Raw genomic sequence first — 20,851 nt, 5'->3', positions numbered from 1 at the left:
GGGGGCGGGAGCAGGAGGGGGTTGAGCCGGCCTGGAGCTGGAAGGCATGCAGTAACAATTCTCCAACTTTAATATCTGCTGTTTCATTTTATATTCATCATGTCAGCATAATCTGCTTTTATGGGAATCGTCTTGGTTCTCGACCAAATGCATTTAGGCCCTTTTTCTTTTAAGTTTGATAGTAATGTGACTTGAAGACTTCAATGAAATGTTTATATATAAGGATTGTAGAAACAGCAAAAGAAAAAATGGAATTACAAAGTTGGAAGGGATCTTACTTCTCGGTCTCGCCTTGGACCTTTTTCACGAACAGGTGACCTAGTGGCTGGCTCAAGCCCAGTTCCTGGGTTCTGCTATAAGAGACTGTTTACCTGTTCCCAGTAGTGGGGATGTGACAGCTATTGCTTGGTTTCTTTGGGATACTACACAAACCAAAGTTTTTGTGGGGCAGGGAAAGGCTCTGCCACTCTGCAAGGGCATAGAGCTTATGGCCAGATGGGACCTTTAGCTCACCCTAACCAGACCTTCTGCTGGGGCAATGGACACCATCTTGGATGCAGGAGAAGGAGCATCTCATCGTGCCTATGGCAATTAATAAAACAAACCCCTCGTACGTTGCTGTTAATGTACCTGTGCTTGATAGGACGGGGTGAGACTCGCTTCCTGCCCCAAAGAGCTTGCAGCATAAGGTTGAGGCGGCGAACTGAAAACGAGTCACAGGGCGAGAGTTTGGGTAAGGGTGGGTGTGGGGGGGGCAGGAGGGATGCGTGGAAGAAGGGGATTTTGAAGTGGGTGCTACAAGGAGAAGAGAGAGTGTTGGGTGGGCGAGAACAGCCAGGCATAGGTGGGAGCATTCTGAGATACGGTGCAGAGAATGGGAGGAGGCAAAAGGAACAGCGAAATTAGGCATTCTGGAGATGAGGCAGACATGTTGGTGGGGGAGGATTTGTGAAGGCCCAGGCCTCTAGGTGAAGATGCTGAATGGGCTGAGGTGAGAGATGGGAATGCCTGAAGGAAGTGGAGGTGGGGGAAGATGCCAGTGTAGAAGCAGAGAAGGTACCTTCAGCAGCAGCCTTCCGGCCACACTGGAGGTTGGAGAGGCAGTGGGGTCAGACAGCGCCTTGCTAATCAAGGTGAGAGCTGGTCAAGGAGCGCAGCAGAAGGGATAGTGAGAATGGGGTTGAGGGTGGTGACAGACCTTAAGGAGAGTCTGGCGGAGGGGGGAAGACGGAAGTCAGAAGTGATGAGATTGGGAGAGGCGTATACGAGCGGGGTTGTCGGTGGCGAAAAGGGGCAGGGAGAGGGATTAGCAGCAGACAGGAGTTCATTGAAGTCTGTGCAGCTGTGAGCCCAGGAGTACACACACAGTAGGGGGAGTCACTACCAAAATGCAGATGGGATCCTCCTGTATTGACAATGGGGGCGGGGGGGATACGAGGCTCGCTCCCAGCTGCAGGGTAGACGTACCCATAGGCTAGTGTGTTCTGAGGTTTATTAATCTGTGGTAAGTGGCACCCAAATTTTGTACCCAGCCCTTATCAGAAATTGCCTAGACACAGGATTTCCAGTAAAACTGTGGAATGAAGCGTAAGCTGAAGTTTCCAGACTAGCCGCCTTTGGGAGGAGGCTTTGATTAATACGGCACGTTTTCCTTTCCCAGGAGTCTAGCTTAGTGAGGTCTTGTATTTCAACTAACTTCAAAACTTCCCCAAAACGTTCTGCTCTGACTAAGAGGCACCACATGCAGGCATTCAGGCAGGGAGAAGGAAGTTCCTGGAAAGGAGTAGGGATTGGGGGGGATGTTGACTCTGGAGTGTTTCCAGCCTGGGAGGCAAGGCCTGAGAACCACAAAGAAGCATCAGCACAGATTCTCCATCTCAGGGCTGGTCTACACTGGAAACTTACATTGACATCGCTACGTCTTTCAGGGGTGTGACAAATCCGCACCCTGAGAGACGTAGTTAAGCCAATCTAACCCGTGGTGTAGACAGTGTTGACCGAATAATTCATCTGTTGCCCTAGCTACCGCCTTTCAGGGAGCTGCATAAACTAGAGCAATGGGAGAGCCCCTCCCGTCACCCTAGTGAGTGTCTACACACTCTACGTTGCAGGGGCCCTGTTCTAGCTATAGTGGTTTAAGTGTAGACACGGCCATAGTCCTAGGAATAAAAATGATTGGCTGAACCTCCTTTCCGAAACTTGGCAGGGACTTTTCCCTTTGGCTGCAGTGCCTCCGAGTGGCAGCAGATCGGCTCAGTGCTGATGGAAGTCCCATCTTTCAAATGACATTTAAACTGGTCCCCATCTCCTTGTGTTCATTGAAAGGGCTCGTAGCGCTTTCCCCAAACTGCAGTTGGGCTGTGTCCGGGACAAGCCCTCCTGCTCTTGTGAGATCACGTTCTGCCTCCCCAACCTCTCCCTCCTTTGACACGGCGCTGGCTTCATACCTTAGTGTCCTATAGGAGGCGCAATGCTAGGTTCCTCCCAGAGGGAGCTATGTTTCGCTTATGGGAGAGGTAAACTCTGTGCGAGGTGCTGTACGAATGTGGGATTTTAATTTTATGAGACTCCTTTTAAGTTTTATCTAACCCTAGAGTGTCCTTGAATGTGACCTCTGGGGTTCAGTTTTGTTTTGCAGGGAGCCAAATGCAAGGGCCACCTTTGCTGGTGTGTGCTGCTCCTGGAAACGGCTTTATTTATTTGCTGGGATGGGGACTGGGTTATTTGCAGAAAACCTGCTTTGGCGGCGGCGGAGTGACAGTGAATTCGTGCATCTCTGAGGTGCAAGCCTACTGTTTTGTATTCCAGGCTTGGGCAGGAGTTTATTCTCAACAGAGTGGGCAAACTAGCGGTCGCTGTGCTTGCAAGGTCAAGATATCTAGCTGTCCTCCCATTAGATTCAGGTGGTGATGCCATTGTCTCTGATATGTCGATAGAATAATTAGTGAGGAGGCGAGCAAGGGAGTGTGTAATATTGGCCTAACCTTGTCCCTGCAGACTGCAGCCAGGGATCCATCCTGCTGTGGGACAGTAGAAACCTGATCGACAGGTAAACCCAGCCCTGTGGAAAGGTTTGGATTTCTTGATGAGGCTTTCTCTTTGAGCGCGTGATTGTTCTCTTTGTCTAAAACAATGACCGTAGGAGTCCTGTGTTTTCTGATGCAAAACGTGTGTTGCTTTCAGGGCTGGAAAAATCCATTTGCCCCTGAAGAGCGGGGGGCTTTCTTTGCCGAGTGAAGGGGCCTGAATGGAACCACTGACTTCTGCAGAAACGGGTCGAAGGCTAGACGCTACTAGGTGGCTACTAGGAGAGCCTTACACCTGCGATGTTTTCCTGAGTCTGCAGACTGACAGCTGCTAATCAGCCCCTTGACTGGAGGCTCCAGTGTGAAACTGACCAGGCCGGTGTCTTTCACCACGGCTGCTCCCAACCTTATTGGCAGCTGTGAGGCTGCTCAGGGTCTTGTTTAGTTTCAGGCTGCTGCTGTCCCTGGGTTGTGCCAGAGGCTCCCTCTCTTTGGCATCTGCTTTCGGCTAGAAGGGGTCTGAATTTTCCAAGCCTCTGATTATTTATGGTCCCCGAAGTGCGCAAAGTGCTTTGCAAAACCTGGTATGATACAATCCCAGCCCCAGGCTGTTTACGGTGTAAATTTGGGTATCCGGGGCATGAGAGCAGGAGTTCATGTCAGCAGAGGAAGGCTAACAAAGGAGCCATTCTAGGTGTGTCCCTCTCGTGCAGCAGCTTGCTTTCCCACCGGCACTGCCTCCTGCTGGTGTCTCCTTGTGCTTTTCCACCGTGCTGAGGAAATGGCTGTGACTGGTTTTCTATGCCAAACATAACTGCCGTGCCAGTGAGCTAGTCCTGGAGAAAGGCGTATTTCAGGGGTGGACAAACTGCAGCTTGCGAGCCGCCGCATGTGGCTCTTTTACAGTTAAAGTGCGGCTCGCAGAGTCGTCCCACCTCTCCCATTCTCTGCCTACCAGTCTGGTAGGCAAGCTTGGGGCTTCTTGCCTGTGGCAGGATGGTGGTGCTGAATCCCCTAGCTGCACCACCCAGCTGCAGGGCAGAAACCCTGAGCCCTGGCAGGTGCGCCCAGCTCACAAACTTCTGGAAATTTGCTGAAGGCAGCTCAGAGGGTCAGTAAGTTTGGCCACCCTGGTGTTTTTCTTATAACTGTCTGCTGATCTCTGCTCTCTGGCTTCTTCCTCCAATTTGAACTAATGGCAAAACCCCTGTTGAGATAACACCTCAGATCCCTAGGAGCTACATGTTGTTCTTGAGCATCTGTACAGCTGGAGGATAGTCAAGGGACCTTGTATTTCAGGGATGAGGTCCTCTGCCTTTCATTGCATAAGAAACGTATGTGTGTGTACACCATTCCTCTCTCTCCTAGCTTGCAAAAAAGAATGACCAGGTTTACATAACAGCCCTATCACAAGGGCTGAACAGTGTTTAAAAACAGATTACAATAAATATCTTGCGTTTCTGTTGCACATCTCATCCAAAGATCTCAAAGCACTTTCTAGCCAGTAATTAATTAGGCCTCACAACTACCCCAGCCTCTGAAGCAAGGGCAGTATTCTCATTCTGTATATGGGGGAAATGAGGAACAGGCATGGAGTGATGTGCCCCAGGTCACCCAGCAGATCGGATGCAGTTTTGGGGATCGATCCCAGTTGTCCTGGCTCCTAGTCCCTTGCTCAAAGCACTAGGGTGAGAGGAGCAAGTCTCTCTCTCAGGTGGTCTGTCTGTTGTGCAGTGACGTGGGACGTGTGTTTGAACGCAACTCTCTCGTGAGTGCGGAAACTGAACCCCAGTTGTTTCTGTTACTGCAGAGATGTCTGGGACTGTGGCGGATATTTCCTTGGTGCACTGGAAGCAGCAGTGGCTGGAGAACGGCACCCTGTATTTCCACGTCTCCATGAGCAGTGCTGAGCAGCTGTCCCGGGCCACCCCGCCCACCCTTCAAGAGCCTTCTGAGATTGTGGAGGAGCAGATGCACATTCTTCACATTTCTGTCATGGTGAGTGAATCTTTCTTCCCTTCCCTGTCCAATCTGGTGGGCCAAGAGGAGCAGCTGGGAGGGACTGGTGGCTGGACGGAAGTGAGACGGGGGCGCTAAAAGGGTGATAGGCTGGTTTGCCTCAGTCCAGCTTCCGGTGTGCAAACGTCTATATCCCCAACCAACATAGCGGTCCCTGGTTACTGGGGTTTGGCAGAGCAAGACAAATGACTGAATGGGCCTGGAAAATGAGTTATTCCTGTTTCTAAAGGTAATTCTTTCCAGGGCAGGGGTGTTGCATACGGAAGCCTCCCTTGCCTCTGTGTGCTGCATATGGGAACACTTCTCACCAGTGTTAAGTTCTGACGCGAGACAAGTTGGTGAGGGCAAGTGAATGTCTTAATGCTTTTTTTTTTATAAGCTGACGCCTACCCATTACATGGGTGTCAGCAGTGGACGGATCCTGTGTCATTTTGTCATTCAAAACCAATCTGATACTTGCAGGGTTCTGCAAAAGCAGTTTCCGTCTTCCCAAGCGTTTGGATCAGTCTGTCTTCGGTACTGAGGCCTCTGTTACCATAGGATCTGGGTCCTTATTCGTAGAGCACCCTGTGAGACAGGGGAAGTGCTATTCTCCCCATTTTACCAATGGGGATCTGAGGCACAGAGAGACTCAGTGACTTAGTTGCCCAAGGAAAGTCTGTGGCAGAGCTTAGCATTGAACCTGGGTTTCCCAAATCCCAGGCTAAAGCCCTAACCACTGAGCAATCCTTACTCTCTTAGCTGTTATGGTTATGTTTGTGTTGCTTCTTCATTGCTGAGTGGTCTTGCTGGGGGGTTGAAATCACAGACTCCTGAGAAAGTGCCCTCCAACTGCATTGGACGGCGGAGAATGCACGGAAAGGGCAGTTGTAGGAAGGTATCTCCAGTCCACGCCTGTTTAATGTATGTGTTCATAGCTTTGAATTCGTGCATTGGTTCAGAACTTGTGCTTGCTAGATTTTTCTGGGCTACTTGGATCCTTGTTTTCCACTTGAGCAGGGACTTGCTCCACTTTTTTAAAAGATCAAACCTACATAAGCAAGTTCACTAAATGCATTACAGAAGTGGGTTGCGGATTTAGCTGGGACATCAAGTATATGTATCTATAAAAAGATACATTGCCTTGACACTTCCATATAGAGAGTGAATTGGCTGGGACTATAGAGAGGAGAGGAAAGAGGGCATGATAGAAGCATACATAACGAATGGGATGGAGAAGGTAAATTGGATGCTCTTATTCATAAGCAACGGGACAGTCAATGGAACTGAAAGACGACAAACCTAAAAACATGAAAAGGAAATCCTGTTCTTTCATAATACGTAATTAACCTGTGAACCTCATTGCCACAGTACATCACTGAGGCCAAGAGCTTAGCTGAATGCAGAAAAGGATTAGACATTTATGTGGCTAATGAGAACATTCACAGTTAATGTTAGATGGGATCAATTTTTTAAAAGCAATATAAACTCTCATGTTTCAGGGCATAAGCCAACTACCAAGTGGTCAAGGTTAGGAAGACACTTTTCCGAGGTGTAAATTGATGCCATAATTGCACCTTTCTCTCCTAAGCAGAGTTGGAGGGAGGATGTGGTCCTGGAGGGACCGTTGGTCTGATTTGGTGTGGTGGCTCATATGCGTGTTCCCATGTGGAATAGCCTGTAGGAATCTCGCAGAACTGAGTGAAACCCCAGTGCTGGGTTTCATTACAAACTTGAAACTTTGCCCAGTCTGGTTGAAAGATTCATTAACTTTTCAAGTGAATCCGGGCCAAGTTTTGAGTGAATGGGAGCAGATATATGGCTTTTGCCTCAAAACCATGCAAAATTTACAGCTTACGCAAAACCAGGTGAAACGCTTTGTTTTCAGAAGAGATTTTTCATCTGGGGGTGTGTTTTGCTCAAATAGCTGTAGGGCTGGTCTACACTCAAAAAATTAAATTGAGCCAGCTACATTGCTCATGGGTGTGTAAAATAAATAAATAAAATTAAAAAAAAACCCCGAGAAGTTGGCTTAACAACGCCAAAGTTCCATTTTTACAGCGCTAGGTGGATGGAAGAATTCTGCTGACTTAGCTCTTGCCTCTAAGCAAGGTGGATTCACTACATCAACGGGAGACCCTCTCCCCCCCGCCCCCTCCCCCACTGCTGTAATAAATATCTGCACCGACGTACTGCCGCAGCAGAGCTGTCGCGTTTTAAGTGTAGACGCAGCCTTCGCTATGCCCTGCCTTATCCCTGACCCCCCCCTAAACCTACGTCCCAGGGCAGCCTGACGTACGTGTTGTACCGCTTCTGCTACTCCCATAGGAGTCCCATAACTATCTCATACTCTCCCTGCAGTGTCATCGACCACCTACTGTGCCAGACCCCAGCGCCTGGGCTCACTCAGTACCTAACCTCTTGCCGTCCCCATAGATATTCCATCTTGCCGTTCTAGTTCAGACCACACCATTTTCTTCTTGCCCTCCTTGGTAGGGCCCTACTAAATTCACAGTCCACTTCGGTCAATTTCACGGTCATAGGATTTTAAAAATGGTTAATTTCATGATTTCAGATATTTAAATCTGAAATTTCACAGTGTTGTAATTGTCGGGATCCTGACCCAAAAAGGAGTTGGGGGGGTGTCACAAGATTATTGTGGGGGGGGGTTGCGTTACTGCTCCCCTTACCTCTGCAGTGCTGCTGGAGAGCGGCAGCTGCTGGCCGGGAGCCCAGCTCTGAAGGCAGAGCCACCGCCAGCAGAAGCGCAGAAGTCAGGATGGCAGGGTGTGGTATGGTCTCTGGGCTGCTGCCTGCAGAGCTGGGCCCTCAGTCAGCAGCCGCCGGGCCGCCCAGCTTTGAAGGTAGTGCAGAAGTAAGGGTGGCAATACCTCAACCCCCACCCCCCCCGCCCCAATAACTCTCCAACCCCCCTGTAACACCCCGTGAAATCTGTATAGTATAAGGTAAAAGCACACAAAAGACCAGATTTCATGGTGGGAGACCAGATTTCATGATCCATGATGAATTTTTCACGGTCGTGAATTTGGTAGGGCCCTACTCATTAGACTTGCTAAACACTCTCCTCTCTTATTCCACTTTATGCCAAAAAAATTCAATCTCCCCTACTTACCCCCTCGGTAGACGAGACACATCCTGACTGCTATGCAGAAGGGGTTCTGAGGCCACCCCTGCACTCCCCGTAGGAGATGAATAGCTACTGCAACCTCACCCCTTCTACAGACGCTATCTGTGGGTCCCATTCACCAGCAGCCTAGATAGAGCTATGATCTCACCTGCTTCACATAGGGGACAAGAGGGAACTGGCATGGCCTGGGCTTATCTTTGAATCTGATTTAAGGAGCTGTGCTGTTTACCTTTACTTGCGTGCACATTCTGTGTCCGATTTGCAGCATGGCAGGGTACAGGGACAGAGTTAAGGTTGCCTGTGGAGTATCTGTGTCTGGGATTGGGTGACCGCGCTTTAGGAAGCGTTGTGTGTTTGACTGAACACCATCTTAAAGAAACATTTTTCTTTTGGATTTGTGGTGGTGTTGATGCTGCTTATGCACTGCGTGGTTTTCTGGTAGCCTTGTTCTCTGCCTGGAGTGTACAGTGCAAGAGGATGGGGCTGGGGATACAGGTCCTGAAGGCTGAGATGCTTGCAGATGTACGTTCCGTGTTCGCTGCACTTGTGGTAAACAGGCTAAAATCAGTGCTCCAAGTCGGGAGGCGGAACCAAAAAAGCAGGGGGAACCTGTGCAATTCTGCAGTGACGGTGTGAGCTGGGGAGCAGAGTGCAGCTCACGGTGGGGGTGAGGATAACATCGTGCAAATGAGCTGCAGGAGTGACCCTATCACACCTTCCATGTAATGGTACTTGGCATCTTTCACAGTTGCTTTTCCTTTATCTTTCACTTAGTCTTCTGGTGCTCCTGGTTTTGGTTCTTTTGCATTATATTCTTAATGCAGTGAAAGCGTGAGGAACTTTTATCCTTTTAAATTCAGCTAATTGTGTTTACACTGAACTACTTCCCCTAGGGAAGGGGAGGAGAACCAGAGCTCAGCTCCCAGAACTGGCAGTAATGGGGAGTAAGAGATGCTCCCGATAGGAATGGATAAATGTCGGGGATTGCCTGGAAGGTTAAGAATGAGGATACATTCGATGGGTACACGTGGCTGTATTTCTGGTCATTGGGGTATGAGTACAAGCCATGAATACAGTACAGCAATTACCCAAATCCAGCTTCTGCTGCTAATGTTCCCCAGCTCAAGGGCATCTTTAATAGCAAAATAATACTTGTTTTTTCCCCCTCACTGTTTTTCCTAATCTCTCCCCAATGAGACATAACATTAATTACCGCAGTTAGAGGGAATTGTCTCCATTACTGTCTGCCACCCCTTTCGTCTTGGCTTGAGCATCCAAAATTCATCTCCTGAATGAAAAGGTGGGGGCAGGGGAATATGCAAATGAAGGATATTTTTTATTTATTTTTCTTTTGCGCAATGACATGTAGAAAGAAATCAATATTTTTGTCATTACACCTGTTGTGTTTTTTTCCATAATCTTAGCTGTCATTTGGGTTTAATTGTGTTGTTTCCTCTTGTGTGGAAGTAAATCTTATCTGTTTTGGATTAAAATTCAATGAAGGTCAGAGCGGCTCGAAAATTTACCAGGCTGCAGCAATTAATGTTCATTTGGCTTTGATAAATTGGAATGTTCCCCACAATAGGACTGGAGTGGATTTCACAAGCAATAATTCTTCCATTAACTCAATGATTCCATGCATGATGGAGCGTCTTGTCACTGCTCTGTTTGTCATCTGTCACTTCAAGGATCTGGGCATATGCCTGATATGATTTATCATGATTATTGGGGCTGCTTGTGTCAAAACATTTAAAACCACTAATTATTCTTGCCCTGTAAATTGCTGAATTAAACAAAACACGCAGTTCTCAGTTTGTTTTTTTTCCCCCTCCAGCTTGTTCCCCTGTTTAATTATCGTTCTGGGCCACTATAAATCCATGCCGAGAGCTGCATTTAACAGCATCTGGCTTGGAGATGGGTCTTATTTAGGGGACTCTAGGGGGAGTGCTGCAGGAGCTGGTGAAAGGAGCATGCTTAATCTCTACAATGTAGCTCTTTTGGTTCTCGGTGCTTCTACTGAGCACATTATCTATTGCACTTTGTGTGGCCTCTCTCAGCACGTCGCAATCTTTAATGTATTGATCCTGATGTGATAGGACACATTGTACATGTGGGAAGCTGAGGCACAGAGAGACTGTGACTTGCCGAAGGTTACCCAGGAAGTCTGTGGCAGAGTAAGGACTTGAACCCAGGTCTCCCAAGCTAGCTGGAGTGGAGTATCATGTATCACATGCTAAATGCCATGTAAGCAGAGCCCATCACCAAAGCCAGCATTGGTGGTTATAGCCCACAAGCCAGATGGAGTCAGGTTCCTGATGACGGGAAGTTGAAGACACTGGTACCTCCCAGAAGGAGCTGGCTTCTTTGTTGCCTGCTGGCAAGCTCACAAGAAATGTCTGAAGCCAAACCCTGACAGGCAGGATTCCTCTCCCTTTGCTGTATTATGGCCCTTCGTGAGCTGAAAAATGGATTTGAGAGTAATAATGAGTTCCTCTTTGATCAAAAGGAGGCAGGGCAAGAATCTTCCCAATGATGGAGGGGGAGCAAAGAGGTAAATCAGCCCTGCTCAAAGCCACCAGAATTGTGCTGGGTCAGAGTCTGAGCGCAAAGTTCAAAGGATCCCTGGGGAGGCGAGGCATGCACCCAGGTGTGCAGCCTCCAGGTAGGGATATGCTTCAGGTAAACACCACCGGCACTAGTCTTGCGTCAACTCACTGCCCAAAGCCTGGAGGCTAAAACCCATCTACCAACTGGACTGGTGCAATGGCTCATTCCAAGAAACTGGTAAAGCAGCAATTTCTAAACCCTGCCAGCCGCAAAAGGCCCTTGGTCATGCATGCTGTAGGCTGGATTCTGCCCTCCCCGATGCTGCTGTGAGAGGAGTGACTCCGCTGAAATCAGTGGTGCCAGGGACGTGCATGTGTAATCAGACGCTGGAACAATGCACGCAGGTGTGTGTTTGCATAGACAAATTCATCCACTGTCTCTGCTGGGTTTATTGCTGGAATGTACCAGGCTCTTATGTCTTCAGGGAAATGTAATGAGCAAATTCACGGCTTTGTTTCATCTCCTTCCTCTCTCCCGGCTATGGAATATATGAGTGTCTGGAATAAAAAGCAAACCAGCCTCGTCAGATTTCCTACACCCACTTTCTGCCTGGCTGTCATTGGCGTTAGCCAGCTAGCTGCTGGAATCCAGTTCTCCCTGTGGATTCTGTTCTACTTCAGCTCTTATTTATACGTTACCATTTTTATTACTGTTCTTATGTATCCTGATGATTCCCTAATGATCAGTCGCAGGGGCTGTGTTCTGCCAGCTTCGGAGATGGGCAAAAGGTGTGTTCTTAAACATTTCACTCTGATATAGCAACCTCTTCCTGCCTGCTGTGAAGTGTAGCCCGGGGATGGGTGCAGTGGGCCTGAGTCGACTTGCTCTAATACCAGTGTGACTTCTGTTTAACTCCACTGACTTCATTGGAGCTGCTCCTGATTACGCTGGTTAGGGAGATTAAAATCCAGTGAATGCCGATTGTCTCATATCCCTGCCTTGTGGGTCTGGCCCTGGGGTTCCTGCTTTAGTATCTGCATAGGGGTTGGTGGAGGGTTTTTTTTTTTAAGTGGCTACCACCTCATTTCAGGATCTTCCTTCCTGCAGGCTCCCTGCCAGCATCCAGCTCTATCCCTGTGCATTAATTTGCATTTTCATCTGTGTACCATATGGCAAGAACTTCCATCCCACACAGAGTGTGTTTTCTGGAGGAATGCAGCTCTGACTAAGGTTTTCCCTTTGAGCTCTGGTGGGGCCAGGTACCTTGTGTGGCTTCATGTCTGTCCTGCACAATAGTTCTGATCAGTGTTTTGAGTTTTTGTCCAAGTGCCTGTGTTTTCTGTTCTCAAATGTTGCAGGAGTCCCTTGCATTGTACATGTTCCTCTAAAGTCTGAACTATATGCAGGTTTTGTCCTGATATAACTGTGTGGTGGTGGTTTGTGATATTTTACCAGTATAACTATGCTGGTACAACCCCTAGTGTGGATGCATTGATAGTTATTCCTCTCCCTGTATGTGATGATTACTCTATACTGGTATAAGCAATTGTTACCCCTTTTTTGACACAAGTGGATAGTCAAAGTTTGGGGCCTTTCTGCTAGAAAGAGAAATTGATGGTAGAAAACAGTCTTGTTTTCCTGAGCACAGAAGGAATCAAACAGCAGGAGACCATTCCTTTGTTTGCTATTCCAAACCTGCCTTTCCAGCCAGCATGCTGTGCCCCAAAAGCCTCCTTTCTTAGCTTGCTGTCAGGGCCACGTTACCAGCACTTCTGTTCCCATCTGCTTAGCTTTCTGGTTACTTTGGTCTCTGCCCACCCTTTCTCTCTCCCGTACGCAGACAAGCTGCTCCACTGATCCAAGCTGTAGCATTGGGCCACATGGTTCAGCTTCTACTCGAGCTTTTCCATGTACCTGAATGTTGGGTCCTTCCGCTGTTGCTTCAGCCACCTCTTTACATCTACCCTGACACTGTTACCAACGTACGCCTGACCCATAGCAGCAAGGTATGACCCAGCCCACAACATGTTTATACTGGTATAACTGGGTCTGCGCTAGGGGAGCTGGTTGTTGCTTTAACTACTCTGGCTTTTAGTTAAAGTGGTGCAACTTTTGAGTGTAGACACACGCTAAGTGAATGGATCCCGAACATCCTTGATGTTTCTGGGGCGCGTCCAGTGGGTTAGCTTGCATCTGGCAAATGCTCCAGGTCGTTCTCTGCCTGAGGCTTCATTGAAGAAGTTGTACCTTGGCCGGCAGAATCCCCGAGCTTACTGCTCCCGCGTTTTGGGCACTTAACAGGTAGCCTGTTGTCTCCAGAGTCCTCTACGTTTGTTCTCCTCCTCTGAACATGAGCCCTCCCAAAGGAGACCCCCTGCCCAAATAGCTCAAAGCGTGACCTTCTCGATGTGTCCTTGGCGGCTGCGTGGAAGGGCCCAATCGATGCAGGGACACTCAAGTCCCCTCCTCTTGGGGGAGCATGTGCTTCTGTGCTGCCGTCTGGCTTCTCGTCTGTCAGCCGTCTCCGGTGGAAGAAATTGGCGTAACGTGAATAATGAGGCAATGAAGAAGGCACAACATCTGTGTCGTCATTTCTTCACCGGGAGGTCAACTAGATTCATAAAACATGCGCTTCCAGCTTGTGATATCTGTGTTGGAATTAATTAGGAGAGGGAGAGAATTGCTTCCTCAGCACATAGCCTTATCGGAAAGTTATAAAAACCAAACTTATCTCAAATAAATGAGCTTCCTCAGTCCAAAGAACCTGCCCAACACCTACCCCAGTTCAGCGCTGGCCCCATGCGAGAGTGCTGTCCCCGCTCCCAGTTACTGGGGCTGGGGGAAAAGAGCTTAGAGCCCCATTTACAGATGGGCTGAGCATCCTCCACTTCCAGCCACTGGCAGCTGCATCACTCTGCATGGTTAAAACCCAGGCCATCGGTATCTGTCCCAGGTGGAGATGCCATTAGCATCCTCATCTGGGCCCCAGCTGGGTGTGCACTTAAGTCCTTCCCTCCACTGCTTTGGAGAACTGAAGTCCAGGTGAGGATGCAAATAGGACCTCCTTCCAGACTAGATACTAATGGCTCAACTTCCAGTGGTGCTGAGTCCCTGCACTTCTTGTTGATAATAGTGGCATTAACAGGAGCCCATTGCACTGGAAGTTGGGCTATCCCCATCCCTAGTCGGTGGCAAAGCTGCTGTTGAATCAGGGCTCTGGTTGGGAGCTGTACGCAAATGGGCATAGATCTTTTTACCATGGGGTCTGCAACTAGACCCTGGTGCAGGTGGGCACAGAAATCCCATCCCAATTCACTTCTTCTTACGTGAGCTGCCAGCCCTAAAGTGTCTGCCCCCGGCTGCCACCTGATTTGTCTCAGGAGGCTTTTAATAGAAAATGTGAAGAAATAAATGGATCCTCCTGCAGATCATCCCACGGATGCGGGGAGGGAAAGCAGAAGCACTGCGGGGAAAGCGCAGATGAAATCATGCTTCAGCAGCTTGATTGAGTGAAGCAAGAAGGAAGCTGTCCAGTCTCCTCCCTCTAGTGCTGTCAGCAGCATCTCCAAATCTGTCTGAAAATTTCCATAATGTTCCATTAACCAACTTTTTGAGGGTTGAGGAAGAAGCCTCTATCTGATTTTCTGATCCTTTATGAAGACAGCATAAAACCAGCGTTAAGTGTAATGAACGAGGTGCTTTTGCATTGAGGGAATTAATTTTTTTTGATAGGTCTTTAAAGCGTCATTCTTGTGACAGAGACACCTGTTATGCTAATAACTTTGCACCAGTCTCAGCAGAGGCCTTGATGTTTTCTACTGTAGTTACGCTGAATACATTAAACACTTTGTAGCATTCTAGTCTCGCAGGTTTTTTCCCTCCGTTAAAATATGTAACTGGAGTGCTCAGTTTGCATCCCTGATAGAAATGGGGTGAATACATTTTAGTCCATCCCCCTAGGATGTACCTAGACTGGGCAGCGAACCAACTTTCTCAAGACCTCCCCAGAGCGACCACGACTAGTAGCAGCATGGGAAGCATTCGGGAGATGCTTGTTTATGCAGAGAGGAGCAAGTGGGTGGCACGCGCTCCCCGACGATGTGTGTTTAAAAGAAGCGAGCACTGGCAGAAGAATGTTATCTCAGGGTAGCTAATCAGGCAGATGGGCTTCAGAAGGGCCAGGGGAATGAAGTTGGTATGGGGCAGAGCAGATATCCTAGGAGTAGAATCAGCAGTCGGAGCAGTATTTTGACGGGGTGAGGTAGACGTTGAGATGCCCATGGCTCTAGAGAGCACTGAGAAGCAAGGATTCGCACTGGTCACTTTATAGCCGTACCTTTCTACCTACAATGCGGACTTCCTTATAACAGGCTTTACTGATACATGGTTGTTCATTGGGCTATGAATTAAATGATGCCTCTCGAACTCTAATCTTAAGTGTGGCACTCAAGTTGGGGAAAAAATCACGGGTCCACAGTGTTTGAACTGACACTTGTATTGCAGACTTTTGTCCGCAACTCCCTGACTGAGCCTCTCATCCTACCTCTGCATTTGAGTGCTCTTCATCTTGCCTTATTTATTATTTATTTATGTTATATCGCATCGGTGTATAGAGGGCCTAGCTGAGATCGAGGCCCCATTCTGCGAGGCTCTGTACAAACACACAGTGAGTCCTTGCCCTAAGGAGCTTGCAGTCTAAACAGACAAGACAAGAGATGGGGTGGATGAGGAAACAAAGGTGAAGTGACTTGCCCAAGGTCACACAGCAAATCAGTGGCAGAGCAGGGAATAGAATTTGCGTCGCAGTACTCTATCCACTACATCATGCTACCTCCCTTACCTCTGAATCTCTTCTCATTCTACCTTTGTCACCTACATTTTAGTGTATTTTGCCCTTGGCCCTCCTTTCCTTGGTCACAGTTCCTCCTGCCCAAGGAAGCAGCGGGAAAGGGAAAGGAAGGCATCACTCTTGTCACTTTCATTGGCTGCTGGGCTCATGCCTGACCAGAGCTGTGGGGCCACGGATGGAGCATACTGGTCTTGCATGGAAGGGTTACTCTCTGCCCCGATACAGGATCCCAGCCAGTTCTGCTGAGCTGCAGGTGTTTCAGAGAAAGCAATTCTGTACAGGAGCCTGGTGCTAATCGTGTGTGTTATGGCTGAGTGCAAAGAGCCTAGAGTATGTGATAGGCACCTTTGATGTGCTGGAGTAACTGCAGAAATATTCTGTAATCACTGGCCAAGACTTCATAATTTTAAACTGCCAGTCTCAAAACTCCCTGGGACATTGTCTAATAATAATAGAAAATGGAGCCAAACTCTCTGCTTAGTAACTACAGAACCAGCCACTCAAATAAAACCTTCCCTCCTCCTCCTCCCTCTCAAAAAAAAAAAATCCAGAACGGAAAAGCTGGTGGGGAAAAAAGGGGTGACGGAAGAGCAGTAAGTGTTACATACCTGCATAGATATTCCTGGTGCTGAGCTGCGGAGGGCGGGGGGAGTGCTGGGCAAAGACAGAAGCACAGGTGAGAGGTGACTACAGATGACTCAGTGGGTGGCCCAAGACCTATTCTGATATAGTCTTTGCACTGTAAACTTGGTTGGGCATCCAAATGGATCTTAGAGGCATGCTGGATTTGCAAGTCTGTTGGTTCGCCGCTGTGGAACCTTGTGTTAAGAGACCTTGCAGGGTCGAGTGTGCCCCTAAAACGACCCTTTGTAACATCTCCCTGAAATTTAAATCTGAGCAATTTCCAGTGGAAACCCATTTCTTTCTGGTGTGGTGTTGTGTGAAAATACCACCATGAGCGTCTGTTTCTCCTTGAAAAGAAAAGGAGTACTTGTGGCACCTTAGAGACTAACCAATTTATTTGAGCATGAGCTTTTGTGAGCTACAGCTCACTTCATCGGATGCAAAAACTGCAGAAGACATTATATACACACAGAGACCATGAAACAATACCTCCTCCCACCCCACTGTCCTGCTGGTAATAGCTTATCTAAAGTGATCATCAAGTTGGGCCATTTCCAGCACAAATCCAGGTTTTCTCACCCTCTGCCCCCCCCCCCCCAAACTCACTCTCCTGCTGGTAATAGCCCATCCAAAGTGACCACTCTCTTCACAATGTGTATGATAAGCAAGGTGGGCCATTTCCAGCACAAATCCAGGTTCTCTCACTCCCTCACCCCCCTCCAAAAACCACACACACAAACTCACTCTCCTGCTGGGAATAGCTTATCCAAAGTGACCACTCTCCCTACAATGTGCATGATAATCAAGGTGGGCCATTTCCAGCACAAATCCAGGCTTTCTCACCCCCCCCCCCGCCCAAAACACACACACACAAACTCTCTCTCCTGCTGGCAATAGCTCATCCAAACTGACCACTCTCCAAGTTTAAATCCAAGTTTAACCAGAACGTCGGGGGGGGGGGGAGGGGTTAGGAAAAAATAAGGGGAAATAGGCTACCTTGCATAATGACTTAGCCACTCCCAGTCTCTATTTAAGCCTAAATTAATAGTATCCAATTTGCAAACGAATTCCAATTCAGCAGTTTCTCGCTGGAGTCTGGATTTGAAGTTTTTTTGTTGTAAGATAGCGACCTTCATGTCTGTGACTGCGTGACCAGAGAGCATTCCACACAAAGATGGACTACAAGCCATCAAGAACACTATCCCCGATAATGTCACGGCTAACCTGGTGGCTGAACTTTGTGACTTTGTCCTTACCCATAACTATTTTACGTTTGGGGACAATGTATACCTTCAGATCAGCGGCACTGCTATGGGTACCCGCATGGCCCCACAGTATGCCAGCATTTTTATGGCGATTTAGAACAACGCTTCCTCAGCTCTCGTCCCCTAAAACCCCTACTCTACTTGCGCTATATTGATGACATCTTCATCATCTGGACCCATGGAAAAGAAGCCCTTGAGGAATTCCACCATGATTTCAACAATTTCCATCCCACCATCAACCTCAGCCTGGTCCAGTTCACACAAGAGATCCACTTCCTGGACACTACAGTGCTAATAAACAATGGTCACATAAACACCACCCTATACTGGAAACCTACTGACCGCTATTCCTACCTACATGCCTCCAGCTTTCACCCTGACCACACCACACGATCCGTCATCTACAGCCAAGCTCTGCGATACAACCGCATTTGCTCCAACCCCTCAGACAGAGACAAACACCTACAAGATCTCTATCAAGCATTCTTACAACTACAATACCCACCTGCGGAAGTGAAGAAACAGATTGATAGAGCCAGAAGAGTTCCCAGAAGTCACCTACTACAGGACAGGCCTAACAAAGAAAATAACAGAACGCCACTAGCCGTCACCTTCAGCCCCCAACTAAAACCCCTCCAATGCATTATTAAGGATCTACAACCTATCCTGAAGGATGACCCAACACTCTCACAAATCTTGGGAGACAGGCCAGTCCTTGCCTACAGACAGCCCCGCAACCTGAAGCAAATACTCCCCAACAACCACATACCACACAACAGAACCACTAACCCAGGAACCTATCCTTGCAACAAAGCCCGTTGCCAACTGTGCCCACATACCTATTCAGGGGACACCATCACAGGGCCTAATAACATCAGCCACGCTATCAGAGGCTCGTTCACCTGCACATCCACCAATGTGATATATGCCATCATGTGCCAGCAATGCCCCTCTGCCATGTACATTGGTCAAACTGGACAGTCTCTACGTAAAAGAATAAATGGACACAAATCAGATGTCAAGAATTATAACATTCATAAACCAGTCGGAGAACACTTCAATCTCTCTGGTCACGCAATCACAGACATGAAGGTCGCTATCTTACAACAAAAAAACTTCAAATCCAGACTCCAGCGAGAAACTGCTGAATTGGAATTCATTTGCAAATTGGATACTATTAATTTAGGCTTAAATAGAGACTGGGAGTGGCTAAGTCATTATGCAAGGTAGCCTATTTCCCCTCGTTTTTTCCTACCCCCCCCCCCCCGACGTTCTGGTTAAACTTGGATTTAAACGTGGAGAGTGGTCAGTTTGGATGAGCTATTGCCAGCAGGAGAGAGAGTTTGTGTGTGTGTGTGTTTTGGGGGGGGGGGGGGTGAGAGAGCCTGGATTTGTGCTAAAAATGGCCCACCTTGATTATCATGCACATTGTAGGGAGAGTGGTCACTTTGGATAAGCTATTCCCAGCAGGAGAGTGAGTTTGTGTGTGTGGTTTTTGGAGGCAGATGAGGGGGTGAGAGAACCTGGATTTGTACTGGAAATGGCCCAACTTGATGATCACTTTAGATAAGCTATTACCAGCAGGACAGTGGGGTGGGAGGAGGTATTGTTTCATGGTCTCTGTGTGTATATAATGTCTTCTGCAGTCTCCACGGTATGCATCTGATGAAGTGAGCTGTAGCTCACAAAAGCTCATGCTCAGATAAATTGGTTAGTCTCTAAGGTGCCACAAGTACTCCTTTTCTTTTTGCGAAGACAGACTAACACGGCTGTTACTCTGAAACCTGTTTCTCCTTGCTGACCAGATCGACAGTGCTCAGTTTCCTAGTTTAAAAAAAAAAAAAAAAAAAAAAAAAGGAATTCTTCCGAACTGCCAGCCCTGGAGGGTCGGCCTGAGGTCCCCCATCATCTCCCGTAGTTTGGGTCCTGTGGGCTAGGTCGTGCCCTCGGTTATGCCTGGGCAGCCATGTTGTTGCCAGCAGCAGGCTTGCCCTGATGTCACTGATTGGAACCTAGCAATTGTGCTGATGAAGCACGTGGAGGAATAGACTGCAGCTCTGTCTCCTGGCTGTGCTCACTCTGCAGAGCTAGTGGGCCTAGAAAGCAGGGGGAAAACCAAACTAAACCTTTCATCAATCACTAAACTCAATAGCTGAATCTAGATATGGACACAGAGCAGAGCAGTTTAGTGAGGATGTGCCTTTTTACATAGGCCTTGCCTGTATTCAGTACGCTAGTATAGTGAAAGATGTGATTTTAAAAACAAAGAAAGATTTAGTTAAGCAAATGAAAACCCCCATGTGGATGTTCTTATTTCAATTTAAACTTGACTAATTAATACCAATTTAGCTCCGGGTAAGATGAATTGCTGCAAGCCAAGTTCAAATTGAATTACAAGTAACTACGTTGGTTTAAATTCACACTGGTTGAACGTAAGGCTTGTCTACACTTGAAACGCTTCAGCGTCACGGTAGTCACTGCCTACGCTGACGGGCGTGGTTCTCCACCTCCCCAAGAGGTGGTAGCTAGGTAGACAGAAGAAATCTTCTGTCAACATACCACTGTCTAGCTAGGGCCTAGGTCAACTTAATTTCGTCACTCGGGGATGTGGATTTTTCAGACCCCTTGAGCAACGGAGTTGTGTCAACCTAAGCAGCCCTAAGGGTATAACTTGGAATATAGACAAGGCCAGTCTCTTTGGTTCAGAAATGCCCTTTAAACAAACATTCCCACTGAGGGTCTCCAATCCCTAGACATTGCAGAACGTTGCTGGTGCGTGAAGGCTTGCCGAGGAAATGGGCTAGAAACCAAAGTGAAAGTGGCTAGTGTATTTTCACTTTCCAAGCTGAGAAAAGTGTGTGTGGGGGGGAACTCCCAAACTCAAAAGTAAAGGTAAATTTTCTTCAAAATTCTTTATTTTAATGATCTGAACATTTAAACCCCTCAATAAGGGCTTTAAATAAGAGACCATGTTTGACTAGGTCTTGCTCCCATGGGAAGTCAGTGACAAAATTCCCGTTGACTTAATTGGTACCAAGTTCAGGCTAAGGATTCTTATTTTTAACTTGTTCCTGTTCAACTTTCTGTCCCCTTCCCTTTGCCTCCGATTGCAATCAGGAACCCACTCTGTTTTAGCCTTGAAAAGGTCTCTGTGAATTCGGAGGTGCAGCCTTGCGTTCATTGCATGCCACAAAGAGAGTAAACCATTAAATTTGTTTTAAAATCCAATTATCTAAAACTCCCAGAAAATAAGTATATATTTTTATGAGCACAATGGTCCAGATGGGTCGGAATTACCCCCAGCTTAGACGTAGCCCTGACTCCTCTGTCTCCTTCATAGCAAGCATTCAGCGGTTCCAAGGTCAGACGGGATTCATTAACTTACTGGCTAGGA

General features: G+C 47.8%; 1 protein-coding gene across 1 annotated transcript in view; it reads left to right on the top strand.

Annotated features, from left to right (window-relative positions):
- ASTN2 (astrotactin 2) overlaps nt 1-20,851 on the top strand; it is a gene marked incomplete at its 5' end in the record, with an annotated part of 616,673 nt that overhangs the window by 83,206 nt on the left and 512,616 nt on the right. Inside the window, one exon of the mRNA XM_084650529.1 lies at nt 4,837-5,024. Within this exon, the coding sequence (XP_084506655.1) occupies nt 4,837-5,024 (188 nt within the window). The remainder of the gene's footprint in view (nt 1-4,836; nt 5,025-20,851) is intronic.

This window comes from Lepidochelys olivacea, assembly GCF_965140295.1.
Source record: "Lepidochelys olivacea isolate rLepOli2 genome assembly, chromosome: 16".
Classification (NCBI taxonomy): domain Eukaryota; kingdom Metazoa; phylum Chordata; order Testudines; family Cheloniidae; genus Lepidochelys; species Lepidochelys olivacea.
Note: the sequence above shows the minus strand (reverse complement) of the source record. Positions and strands in the feature narration are given on the sequence as shown.